Here is a 13,580-nt window from a genome sequence, read left to right on the forward strand (position 1 = left end):
GGGGGGGAAGGGAGAGAGAGAGGCTGGGGGGAGGGAGAGAGGCTGGGGGAGTGGGGAGAGAGAGGCTGGGGGAGGAAGAGAGAGGCTGGGGGGAGGGAGAGAGGCTGGTGGGGCAGGGAGAGAGAGAGAGAGAGAGAGAGAGAGGCTGGGTGGTGGGGGAAGAGGGAGGCTGGAGGGGGAAGAGAGAGGCTGGGGGGAGGAGGGAGAGAGAGAGGCTGGTGGGGGGAGAGAGAGGCTGGTGGGGGGAGAGAGAGGCTGGTGGGGGGGGGGGAAGAGAGGCTTTGGGGGAGGGAGAGTGAGAGGCTGGCGGGGGGGAGAGAGAGAGGCTGGGTGGTGGGGGGGAGAGAGGCTGGGGGGCAGAGGCTGGGGGGTGGAGAGAGAGGCTGGGGGAGGGAGAAAGAGGCTGAGGGGGGAGGGAGAAAGAGGCTGGGGTGGGGAGAGAGAAAGAGGCTGGGGTGGGGAGAGAGAGGCTGTGGGGGGGGGGGGTGGAGAGAGAGGCCGTGGGGTGGGAGAGAGCGACACGGTGGGGGAGAATCAGAGGTATGGTAGGGAACTCGAAAAGATGTATCACGTTCTTCCAACCCCCGACAAGGGACATCGTTGGAGTGGATGAAATCCAGAAGTCACGACACTGTCACTATTCACTTCATACCGAATAAACCTGTTAACAATCCATGGAGGTGGAGGGAAGGATGCACTTGCGTTTGGGTAAGGCACTTTGGATGGGGAGGGATGTAGTTAGACTGGGGTAAGAAACCTTGGTTCTGGGAGGAAAGTACTTGGACTGGGGTCCGAAACTTTGACTGGTCCTTGCTGTCTTCTGGGAAGCTCTGTCCTCTGTCGCTTCAGGAAGTCAAAGTGGATCGAGTTACAATTTGCAAAGTCAGTGAGACCTTGAGACGGGTGGATCCAGTGACACATTCCTTTGAAACTTCAGGGTGTGGCTTATATTCCAAGGGGACCAATCAGAAATAAGGGGTCGAGCCTGTTGGCCATTTTCGCAATACAAATAAGCTCATCCATTAGTATACCATTAATCATGGAAGAAGTCAAAGACAACCATCTCACTGGGTGGGTGCACAGGAAAAATGGACAAAGCGGTGCCTAGTCAGTGGGTCAGCTAGACGGTCTGACGATGAATTCTGGCCAAGCAAGGGGAAACACTCATTTCAAGGCCACAGTCAGTCAGGAATTGCTGGGCTGACAAGATAAGTGAGCCCACTAATAGGGAGAGTTTGGTGTTTTTTTGAATTTTTCTTCTTGAGTAGTGTTCTGTCGTAAGTTGAATTGAGGTGAGATTCGACTGCCCCTGTCACTGTGTACGTTCACTTATCTATAAAATAAAACAGCTCAATGATTTGTATCTGGCCTCATCTCACTAAAGTGCTTCTGATTATCTTTTGGAAAAATTGGAGAATTGCACATGACGGCACATGTGAAAGATACGATATCTAGTTCAGAGTGCAAGCCCAACTATTGTTACAGTCCAGGTTGCGCTCATATAATTAGATTTTGGGCAGTATGGGCACACTCCTGAACATAAGACACTTGGATTGCTTATGGAGTAACCAGTACCACGGTACCGGCAAGAATATCTAAGGCAGACACAAAACCTACAACAATCATGCAGTGCAGTTCCAAGTTGATAGTGTGGAAATTGTGTGCTCCAATGGGTTAACACCTTTGAAAGCTTTGATCAAAAAGTAGCATAGAGTAAAAGCATAATAAACTTTCCTCTGTGGCAACTGTGAAATGAAATGAATCTGGACAGCCACAGCCCAATTCTCAAACCTTGTAGGTAAACATCTAAATCTACCCTTAATTAATCAATAAATTGTCAACCTCACCAAGAGAGACTCTGTGCTTGTATGGGAAATCGAAAGTGTCACATAGAAAATGTTATGTTCAGAATGAATTCACAGGACTATACTGCAAGCTCAAACTGTTGTGACCTTGGTCTCTTTATTCAGACTCCAGAGTGAGGAAGCAGCATGGTGAGTCATCTTTTATACCTGCTTGACCCAGGGTGCACAGGTGATCCTTAGGTCTCCCACAGGTGTGCCCCCTAGTGGCAAGTTTTACATTTTGGTAAGGTTTACATACATACATAACAGAAAAACTCAAAGAAAAACAACCGAAACCTATCACCTACATTTGAAATAGTATCCGTTCCAAACAAAGATAAATAATAAGGCCATCAAATATAGAGACAGAGATTAGAAAACAGATTTATATGCACTAGTCAGAAAATTGTCATTCTGTCGATGTGGGGTTCAATTATTTTATTAAAGTGCTACTATTTTCATGAAAAAATTGTTTGGCAAACATTACTTTGGCTAGGAAGATGAATAGCAAATAGAACCAAGTATCATTTAATCATACAAGTACTGCATCTGAAAGCAGTACTGACTTTGGCAAGTAAGGTAAGTAATCTGTGGTGTTGAACAGATGGATTCCATGGGCACTTCTAAAGACAGCAATTCCCCTGCTTGGTTAAAACGAACTCTGCCAACATAGGGCGAGCCATCATTGGGGAAGGTCCAGTGGCAATAAGAAAATTCAAACCAGCAATTTCAAATAATTGTGCATATAGAGTTCTTGGTCTATTGTTTTGGTGCAATGGAATTTGCCCGGTAATATCAAAGGGACACTGGGAACCTAGAGTATCACAGAACCACTTATTCTTGAAATGGCATTGTGTTAGAAGAAGGTTATTAGTTCCAATTCAAAGCTCATTCCTATTAGCTATCCCATTTTGGTCTATGTGCCAGCTGTTCGAACATATTTTATACCTGGTTGGGTGGACAATGCATTTATTATGGGTCAATTAGTGATGCATCTCCATTGAGACTTCCATTTTATCTTGTGTGCTTAATCTGTAAGTCTATTAGTTTTGTTAATGATATTCACCTCAACCACAAACCATTTATAAGACTGTTGAATGGATTTCTGTTTGAACTGAGAATTCTCACAAAGCTTCTTCAAGATGGTGGCAGAAACATTGGGCTGGATTTTCAGCTTTTTGGATTTTGGGCGGTAATTGTGGTAGGGTGTAAAAGTTTGTGGCTGAAAATAGTTTGCGCCATTGACTGGAAGTTTCGGCAAAAAAGTCATCTGGAGGAGTGTTGACGTTAAGTCAGATGTTGCACGACTGAGTTTGTGCGTCCAAACCGAAATTTTCACCATTAAAGGAGGTGTCCATTTTGCGCTTGCGCAGTGAAATTTTTTTCTTTCCCGGTCACAAATGCTAATGCAGAGTACGGCAGCTTCGTGCGCACATGCGCATATAAACCGCCCACTTCAGCCACTTCTTCTGAGATGGAAGAGCAGGAGGGGAGGCAGCGTGCCAGGTGCTTCATTCATGAGGCAAGTGAGGCCTTAGCCCACTCAGTGGAGAGGAGGTGGGCCTCACTCCATCTTGCTGGGGGAGCCAGACCACTCCCTCTTGTGTTTAAGCGAATATGGAGGGACATTGCATAGGAGGTGTCTGCTGCAGACACTGTGCCCAGGACTGGCACGCAGTGTTGAAAAAAGTTCATCAATTTGAGTACCGTTTGCAACTGTGTATGCCTCCATGACTTCTAACATTAATCTTACACACTATATGAAGTTTGTTATGCATCTGGTCCCTCTCAACACTCTGTGGGGTGGCTTTCACAATACATAAGAAAGATGAAGGCTTACTTTGGCACCCATTGGCTTTTAATGATCTATGCACATTAACTCTATCATTTACATTGTCCCTTGCAATAAACTTCAACTGCTGCTATGTCTTTCTGAAAGGTCATTTACATCCCCCATGTTAGATGCCTCAAACCTGTGAACAAATACTGACGAAGCACATGCAACATCCAAACAGATTGAACGGAAGCAACAATAACATTCACACACCATCACCTATTGTACTCTGGTAGGCATATGTACCACAACAGCAGAGAAACCCCGTTGGAGCCCTTCCTATTTTTCTCTTCACAGTCCAAACACTCCCATAATAGAAGGGAGCAGCTGCGGACAAGCGGGGGTCCACCTCAAACAATCCACTGATGAATGTGGAGGAGAGGGTCTCAGACCCATCGTAGTCCCAGCTCGTGCAGTTGCTGGGGTCAATGCTGAGCCCCCTTCGGGTAGTGAGGGTAGGTAAATGGATGGCGTGATTCAAGACACTGCACAGAGAGATATTATGGAGCTGTGGCAGCCCTTTAAGTGAACATGTGCAATGCCACCTTCCTCATGTTACCCTGCCCCCTCCCCTGCTGCTAACCACTCCTCTGTTGCTTTCTACTTCCAGATGACCAATCAGAGGCGCAGTATCCCTCGAGAGAGGCCTCCGCTTCAGGCCTTTGTGGAGATGATGAGGGAGGGGAGGAGAATTATTCCGTCGGAGCATCAGAACCCACCAATTCCCATCAGGGCTAAGTTCATCTGGGGACGATGTTGACTTCCCAGGGATTGAGGAATCAGAGGCTCCTGGCCCCAGTAACGTACAGCAATGCACTACAGGGGTGGAATCTCGCAAGCCAGCTCTCCGGAGGGGGAGTCGGAAAAGTTGCTCTGCTTAAAGACAGGCAGACGTGGAACTGGACCGAGTGGAAATGTCCAGGGAAACCACAGGAATGCATCATGAGCTGATGGATGCATTGGGATGGATCCCAGCAAGCATCGACAAGCTCACTGCGACTGTTGTAGAGGCAGCATCGCAGATTGCGAGTTGTGAGTCCAGCGAGGCCATCATTTCCCACACACAGAGGCTGGTGGCCTCGAGCAATGACAGTGGAATTCCAGAGAGTGGCGCGTGCCTTTGATCACGTCGCAGACTCGGGTGCATCACAGGCACAAGTTTTGCTTCAGCTTGGGCAAGTGATGCAGTCCATGTCTGCTTCCATACTCTCTGCAGTCTCCACTATCCCATGGGGAAGTGACGGTGTCAACGCAGGCCAGCAAGTTGTGGGGAGACATCGTGCTCCAGTGGCTAAGGCCCAGCCTCATCGGAGAGTCAGTGGTTCCAGGGAAATGGCAGATGCTGTCATTCATCGGGATGACCGCATTCCTGCTCCCACCACTCACTCGCCAACCATGCAAAATACACGGTTGACACCCTAGCCACCTGTGACTGGTAATGCCGATGATGAGGCACCCCAGTTCAAAGCCAGACGTTCCAGGCCAGGAGCTGGTTCAGGGCGTCCTCAGATGCCGGGTGCATTGTTTGGCCCCCCAACACAGCAGCCCTCTAGCAGCCGTGTTGTACAACCCTACAGCCTCATTGAGGAGGAGCAGCAGGCATAGGAGGGGATTGAAGGGAAGGGGGTGTGTCCTCACGAAGGCCCATTAAGGGCTGCCAACACTTCATTGCCAGGAATGTCTGTACCATTGCCTACATTGTACATAGTTGTGTGATAACAATACACTCTGCTTCAATGGTGTTGCTACACGAAGCAGTCTTGTGTTAATTTACATTTTGTTCACTGCAGGGAACAGTTTTATGTTCATTTACATTATCTCACGACAATGAACTCGTGAGACCTGTTGTGGGGAGCATTGAAGGCTGCCTCCAGAACTGTTCAGGCATCGGAAGCGCTGCTTCAGCATGCCAAATGTCTGTTCAATGATGCTGTGGCTGTCTGCATGGCTCTCATTATAGCGCTGCACGGCTTCTGTGGCAGGGTTCCGGAGGGGGATCATGTGCCAGGTGGCCAGGTCATATTGTTTGTCCCCGATCAGCCAGTTCTGACCTTGTCTTTGTCGCTGCAACATTCATGAGACACTACTCTTATGCAAGCTGAAAGCATCATGTGTGCTCCATGAATAGCGGGCATTCACTGTGAGGATATGCTGAGCGTGGTTGCAGACCAGCTGTACGTTTAGGGAGTGGTATCCCTTTCAGTTTCTGAAGACCTCTGCATTATGTGATGGTGCTTGCAAGGCGACATGTGTACAGTCAATGGCACCTTGAACCTTGGGGAAACCTACAAATCGCCCAAACCCTAGAGCCCTCTCATTCTGGCTGTCCCTGCTCATTGGGAACTTTATGAAGTCTATTCTTCCATGTTTGACAAACCTACGGTAGTTTTTTGAGGATGTAACTGATAGAATAGATAAGAGAGAGTCAGTAGATGCAGTGTATTTGGATTTTCAAGTCCCACATAAGAGGTTAGTGTGCAAAATTGAAGCACATAGGATTGGGGGTAATGTATTGGCATGGATTGAAAATTGTTTAACTGTAAGGAAACAGAGAGCAAGAATAAATGGGTCTTTTTTGGGATGGCGGGCAGTGACTAGTTGGGTACCACAGGGATCAATGCTTGGGCCCCAGCTATTCACAATATATATAAATGATTTGTAATATTTCCAAGTTTGCTGACAACACAAAACTAGGTGGGATTGTGAGTTGTGAGGAGGATACAAAGACACTGCAAAGCGATTTAGATAGGTTGAGTGAGTGGGCAAACACATGGCAAATGCAGTATAACATGGGTAAATGTGAAGTTATCCACTTTGGTCGGAAAAACATAAGGACAAAGTATTATTTAAATGATGATGGCTTGGGAAGTGTTGATGTACAGAGGGACTTAGGTGGCCTTGTACACCAGTCATTGAAAGCAAACATGCAGGTGCAGCAAGCAGTTAGGAAGGCAAATGGTATGTTGGTTTTCATTGCAAGAGAATTTGAGTACAGGAGCAAGGATATCTTACTACAGTTATACAGGGCCTTAGTGAGACCGCACCTGGAGTATTGTGTGCAGTTTTGGTCTTCTTACCTAAGAAAGAATATACTTGCCATAGAGAGAGTGCAGCGAAGGTTCACCAGACTGATTCCTGAGATGGCAGGACTGTCATATGAGGAGAGATTGGGTCGACTAGGCCTGTGTTCACTATAGTTTAGAGGAACGAGAGGGGATCTCATTGAAACGTATAAAATTCTGACTAGGTTGGATGACTGGATGCGGGGAGGATGTTTCCCCTGGCTGGGAAGTCTAGAACAAGGGGTCACAGTCTGAGGATATGGGGTAGGGAGTTTAGGACCGAGATGAGGAGAAATTTTTTCACTCAGAGTGTGGTGAACCTGTGGAATTCTCTACCACAGAAGGCTGTGGAGGCCAAGTCACTGAATATACTTAAGAGGTTTGATGGATAGATTTCTTGAAACAAAAGGCATCAAGGGGTATGGGGAAAAAGCGAGAATATGGTGCTGAGATAGAGGATCAGCCATGATCATAGTGAATGCAGACTCGAAGGGCCGAATGGCCAACTACTGCTCCTATTTTCTATGAAGCAAGAAACTCTTTCAAGAAACAAATATATTTTACAAATTTGAAGCTCATGTTGACATTTATTAATATCATGAATAAGGTGTGTGTTTAGTTGCTGTCCTGTGCTCATGGGTGCTTGGTGTCATTTTCAAACAAGCTATGTTTTATTCTCCAAGTTGCCATGGAGGCACAAGGATATCATCGTCTGAATCCCAAAAGCATACCTTATATTTTCTTTCCTGCAGACTGAGACAACATTCAACATACCAAATTATTTACCACACAATATTTTGGGTACTGATTCATTAAAAAATGATGAGTTTCACAATAAATCTGGTAAAATGAATGTACTAACACAAAAAGTAGCTACCATTCCTTCTAAATAACGAAGGCATCGGACATCAATTATTAACATTGTTGACACAAAAGGATGTTACTTACACTAGAATAGAAGGCTTCAGAAGACACACAGATCACGTCTTGCTCCTGAATTGTTAAAATGTCCTTTGCTAAGTGCAATCGCACTTCAAAAGGCTCTTGAGTTCCATCTTGTAGCAAACAAATTCCTGTCTTTGTCTTGAAAAAAGAAAAAGATTAGACTGCAAAAGTGACATTGTTTTAGTTGTCAGAGGTGCCAGTATTCTGTGTGACCTCATGTTTCTAAATACTGCGGGCAGCATTTTTCATCCTGGCACTAATGCTAAATACATAAGGTATACAAAATAATATAGATTATAAAAACCTGAAATGCATCTTGTATTTGTGCTATGGATGAGAAATATTATGCCCTTTCCCACAAAACATTAAGTATAGTTTTTAATATGTTCAAATGTAATGGCAGCAAAGAGGGAGTACTTTTTCTGTAGGAGCTGCTTCAAGTCGAAAATGGGGTCTCTGATGAAGAGAAAAAGGCTCAAATGCCCATCTGTTCAGAGATGGCTGGCACATTGCAAACCATCCTGTGTAGGTCCTTCCATCACACTCACTGAAGGCAGATGCTTGTCATACATCTGATTAGTAAACTCTAAAACTTGGGATGACAGTTGCTGACAGGCATTATCTGAAGGCTGGTTCTGAAAACATGTACTTATGTATCCAGGGCTCAGTGTCTACCATGATTGGTTTGTGGAAAGTCAAGAAGCTGCTGTTTAAGATCTGTACCCTCAGTTGGTGGAACCATCACTCGATGATGTCAGAGAGATGACAGCAATAGCCTTTCACATTTTATGGTAATTTGCACTGCTCACAATGCCATTTACAAGCAGCTCCTGATACTTGCTGTCTGCCTAGTGAGAACTCAGACTAATGCATTTTAGTTGTCTAATTACCAACTAATGACTATCCTCCTGAGGAGGGGAGATAAGTGGGGTTTGCTTAGGATCAATGAGGCTTTGAGATGACACACCTGACAATGAAAGTTTGGAACTATGTCAACCGCCTCTGGCAGACTTGATAGTACAAAATCTTTAGTCAGGCACATCTTGCCAATTGGAATTTGGATGGGTAGGCCTGTCACTGGCAGCTGGAATTCCGGTTCAAATAACTCTAGATCAATGCTTCAATGGTGGGATAGTCCTAGCTGGAAAAGCAGTGGGAAGATTACCAGTGGTCTCTTCTGAGAGACTGTGAAACTTTAGCTTGGTAAGCTCCAGCAGTACCTCTGCTCCAGAGACAGTGCTCTGCACTCATTGGGGTCAAGTTTCGGGCCGCGCCGGATGCCCATTTTTCGCGCCTAAAAGCGCGACAAAAATGTACCTTGCAATTCTCCGGTTCCCTGCAGGTCCCTCGGAGCTCGGCGCGGTGCGCAGACATCAGCAGGGGGCGGAGCCACAGAGTCGCGCCAATTCTGCAAGTGCAGGGGGCGGGGCTAAGTTAAATGGGAGAACGTCGTGCCGGCACTCCTGCGTTAGAGCGCGCGCGCACACACAGTAGGCCATAAACATTGGCACTCGGCCATTTTTAAAGGAACTTGAAGAAAAGTGCTGATTTGTCTCATGGACCTCTGGAAAGGCTTGGGATAAAATTTTGGTGATTTTTTTTGGTGCCTGAAGGAGTGCTTTTAGCAGCACTGTTGAAGAAATCACCTGCTGAAATCAGTGAGTGCTGCTTTTCACTGCTAAACTTCCAGAACAAGTGCTGCATAGGTGCATGCAAAATAAGGACTGTGTGGTTTGAAAAATAAGAGTGTCAATTCAATACAACAATGGAACAACGTCCACCAAGAACAAAGAATTTCTTGCATGAGGAAGTGGAGATATTAGTAAACATCATTGAGCAGAGATGGCAGGAGCTAGATACCAGCAACAGAGGTCGCATAAAAGTGCCACATAAAGAAATGAAGAAACGCTGGAACCAAGTTGCAGAAGATTACTGCGCAGTGGTGCATACCATGAGATCTGGAAGTCAGTGTAAAAAGAAATGGCACAACCTTGGTCAAGTAGTTAGTGTAAATAATATTTTCATTTTTTAATGTAATCGTAATTGTAATGTGACTATCTGTATGTCCCACCCTGCAGAAAGACGCACTCTGTAAAATGTTATATTTTAGTCTTTGCAGAAGAAATTGGCCCACAATGATAGGGAAGCAACTCGGACAGGAGGAAGCGTGCCCAATCTGCATCCACTGACACCCTTAGAACAGAGAGCAGCTGCCATGATGAGTCGTACATGGAGAAAAGCAATCAGTACAGCACAAGCTGGGCCCGCACGCGAGGAAGAGGGTAAGTCCTGAAAATGCATCGTGGCCCTTCAAATCAACCTGCTGCCTGGCCTGCTATGTGTGAGAGTACTCATGCCACCCATCCGGCCCCCTCCCTTGCTGTTAAACATTTGACTGTTCTGATATATTTTGCAGAACATGATGATGCTGCTGCTGCCAACCCTGAGGATCCTGAAGATCCAGAACAAGAACCAGTACAACCAGATGCGGACAATCCAGACTGGATGTTGGCAGTGATGACTGAAATGTCTATAGGGGAGAGCTTCCAAATTAATGTTTATGAGCCCCCATTAAGGGGCATCAGAGTTTCAACCCCTTGCATAGGTTCTGGTTCCACCTTCCATGGTTTTGATTCCGATGTTGCGGGTCCCAGTGGTGCTGAAGGTGTAATGCAGCAGTTTACAGCCAGTGTACCACCGTCCGAGCCTGCGCCTCCCACTTGCATAGGTTCTGGTTCCACCTTCCATGGTTTTTATTCTGACGTTGCGGGTCCCAGTAGTGCTGGTGATATCATGGAGCAGTTTACACCCATTCACCCACCATCCCAGCCCACGGCTCCCACTCGAGTGCTGCCGTCTGGAACACAGAGCGTCCCACCGTCCCAGCCCATGCCTTCCTGTGTAGTGGTGCCGCGAGGCAGACCCAGGCAGAGGAGAAGGAGATTGGAGACACGCTCTTCTGAGATGCAGCGTGCAACAGATGCGGCTCAGGTTGTGGCGTTGGGTATGGAGACCAATGAGCTTACCCGATCACTCATCGGTAGCATCAGTGCAGTGGGTGAAGAGTTGACGGTCCTGACGGGAGAAATAGCAGTAATGACACGGGAACTTAGGGAGGGAATGTCCGAGGGCGTGCAATCGACGGCACAGGCCGTCATGGAGGGCATGCAAGTGTCGGCACAGGCCATCGGGGAGGGCATGCAAGTGTCGGCACAGGCCCTCATGGAGGTAGCTGCTGCAATAAGGGCACACAGCCCAATCAAATGATACCCCCATGAGGAAGTGAACATTCACTGAGATGTGGATGAGACATGGTTGCAGCCTTTCTTTGCTGCTTTTATTCTTGTTCTTGATGTAGCTGTAGTAGTGTTTTTCAAATTGAAATTGTTTTGTAACTTTACAACTTATAAGTGATCTTAGGGTTTTTAAAAGATCTTATAGTGTAAATGCTCTCACATTTTGTATCTTATTTAATTTTGCACCTAAAAAGTGATCCTGAAGTTTAAGTGATCTTAAGAGAGTGTAAGATTTTTCACATTGAAATTGTTTTTGTAATTTTTGTAACTTTACAAGTTTATTAGTGATCTTAAAGTTTTTAAGTGATCTTCAAGAGTCGTATTAAAAAGTAAAGTTTGATACAACAAATATTTTATTACAGTGATGTTAACTTTTCAATAAAATATTTTTTCATTGAAACTGAATCATGTTCCATTAACACAACACAACGTAGGACCAACTCCAAAGAATAAACATGTCCATGCGCAACAGTTGGCACAGAACCCTCAGGCATCAGTAGTTGAAGCGTTCACGGATGAGCTGCTGGCGCAAGGCTCGAGCAATCATTAAAGGAGCACGATGGACGGCCCTCCTCCGACCTCTGGGTCTTCTGATTCCACTACCAGCTCCTGCTGCCTCATGATGGCTAAGTTATGGAGCATGCAGCATACAACAGTGAAGTGACCAACAATCTGACGGGAGTATTGCAAGTGTCCTCCAGAATGGTCCAGGCATCGGAAACGCTGTTTCAATATGCCAATGGTCCTCTCAATGATGCTGCGCATCACAATGTGCGCCATGATGTACTGACGGTCAGCTTCCGTCCGTGTCATGCGTAGGGGCGTCATGAACCAGGTGGCCAGGCCATACCCTTTGTCTCCCAGTAGCCAGCTCTGCCCTTCTGGCTGCTGCTCAAACATGTCAGATATAACACTGTCGCGTAGGATGAACGCATCGTGGGTGCTGCCAGGGTATCTCGCATCGACTGACATGATGCGCTGCTTGTCGTCACGCACGAGCTGCACATTGATGGAGTGGAAACCTTTTCTCTTCCTGTACTGCTTAGAATCCTCCACAGGTGCTCGCAAGGCGATGTGGGTACAATCAATGCAGCCCTGGGCCTTTGGGAAGCCGGCAATCCTGAAGAAGCCCACAGCCCTCTCATGGATCGCTTGTGCGGTCATTGGGAAATTGATGAATTCATTCCTCCGTGCATACAGTGCAGCCGTGACCTGGTAAACACAGGCATGTATTGTAATTGAGAGATGGCGCACACATCTCCAGTTGTAGCCTGAAATGGTCCCGAGGCATAGAAGGCAAGTGCAGCTGTTACCTTCACTTCAACAGACAAGGCAGTTGGCGTTCTGCTTCTGGGCTGCAAATCTGCTCTCAGCATATCGCAGATCTCAACGACAACTTCTCTGTGGAAACGCAGCCTTTTGACACAATCAGCCTCGCTCATGTCCAGGTACGAGCATCTGGCTCGATATTGCCGATGTGGGTAAGGTCTCCTGCCCATCAGCCTACGGGTTATAACATTCCTGATGCGGTGAGCTCCAATCAATTCTCTCCTATGCAGTGAATTGCTGGCGAACCATTGCATAATCCATGGTGTTGACAATGTAGCACCCATACTGCAATTACAAATTTAAGTTTCAAACTGGCTAGCTGGCTGCCTCTCCCTCCCGGTGCTTTGCACGCCTACCCTGTCCCCTGGCCAAATGGCCTCAGCCTCCCTCGCAGTTCGAAGGCTGCTTCTTGTTTCTTCGGCTGCCATCAGCCACTGACGCCGTCCCTATCCCGTGGCCGAATGACCTCGGCCTCCCTCGCAGCTCGAAGGCCGCTTGCTGTATCTTCGGCTGCTGTCAGCCACTGCTGCCGTCCCTATCCCGTGGCCGAATGACCTCAGTTACCCTCGCAGCTCGAAGGCTGCTTCCTGTTTATTCGGCTGCCATCAGCCACTGACGCCGTCCCTATCCCGTGGCCGAATGCCCTCAGCCTCCCTCGCAGCTCGAAGGCTGCTTGCTGACGTTGTTGTTGGGCTGCTGTCGAGTCACTGACGGTGCCCCTGTCTCCTACATAGAAGGCCTGCCTGAAGCACCGCAGCTCGAAGGCTGCTGCTGCTTCACACAGGTAGGAATATTCAATATTTTGTATTTGCTTTGTTTATAATTTTTTATTCAGGATGGCTCTTTATTTGTATAAGTAAGACTGTTGAATGATTGTAGAATTTAATTACTTCCCTTCCCCCGCCCCCGTTCCTTACACCTGATTTGTAACCTACGCTTGATTTCTAAAGTGTAGGCAAAGTTTTTCTGAGCGTGCAAAAATCTACACTTACTCCATTCTAAGTTAGTTTGGAGTAAGTTTTTGCTGCCTAAACTTTCAAAATAGGCGTAAGTGGCCGGACACGCCCCCTTTTGAAAAAAATAATCTGTTCCAAAATGAAATTGTTCGAACTGACTAGAACTGGAGCAAATCAAATGGCGAGAATTGCAATTTCTAAGATACTCCATTCTAAACCAGTTGCTCCAAAAAAATAGGAGCAACTCAGGCCGAAACTTGACCCCATTGTCAGGTAGTTGTGCCTGGGCTGTAGGTCTGATGGGTGGCATGGCA

At 46.8% G+C, this 13,580-nt stretch overlaps 1 protein-coding gene across 1 annotated transcript in view; it reads right to left on the reverse strand.

Annotated features, from left to right (window-relative positions):
* The window catches only part of sntg1 (syntrophin, gamma 1), a 225,346-nt gene that overhangs the window by 208,556 nt on the left and 3,210 nt on the right, over nt 1-13,580 (reverse strand). The window contains exon 2 of the mRNA XM_070885809.1: nt 7,689-7,823. Coding sequence (XP_070741910.1) covers nt 7,689-7,823 — 135 coding nt within the window. The remainder of the gene's footprint in view (nt 1-7,688; nt 7,824-13,580) is intronic.

This window comes from Pristiophorus japonicus, chromosome 1 (genome assembly GCF_044704955.1).
Source record: "Pristiophorus japonicus isolate sPriJap1 chromosome 1, sPriJap1.hap1, whole genome shotgun sequence".
Classification (NCBI taxonomy): Eukaryota; Metazoa; Chordata; class Chondrichthyes; family Pristiophoridae; genus Pristiophorus; species Pristiophorus japonicus.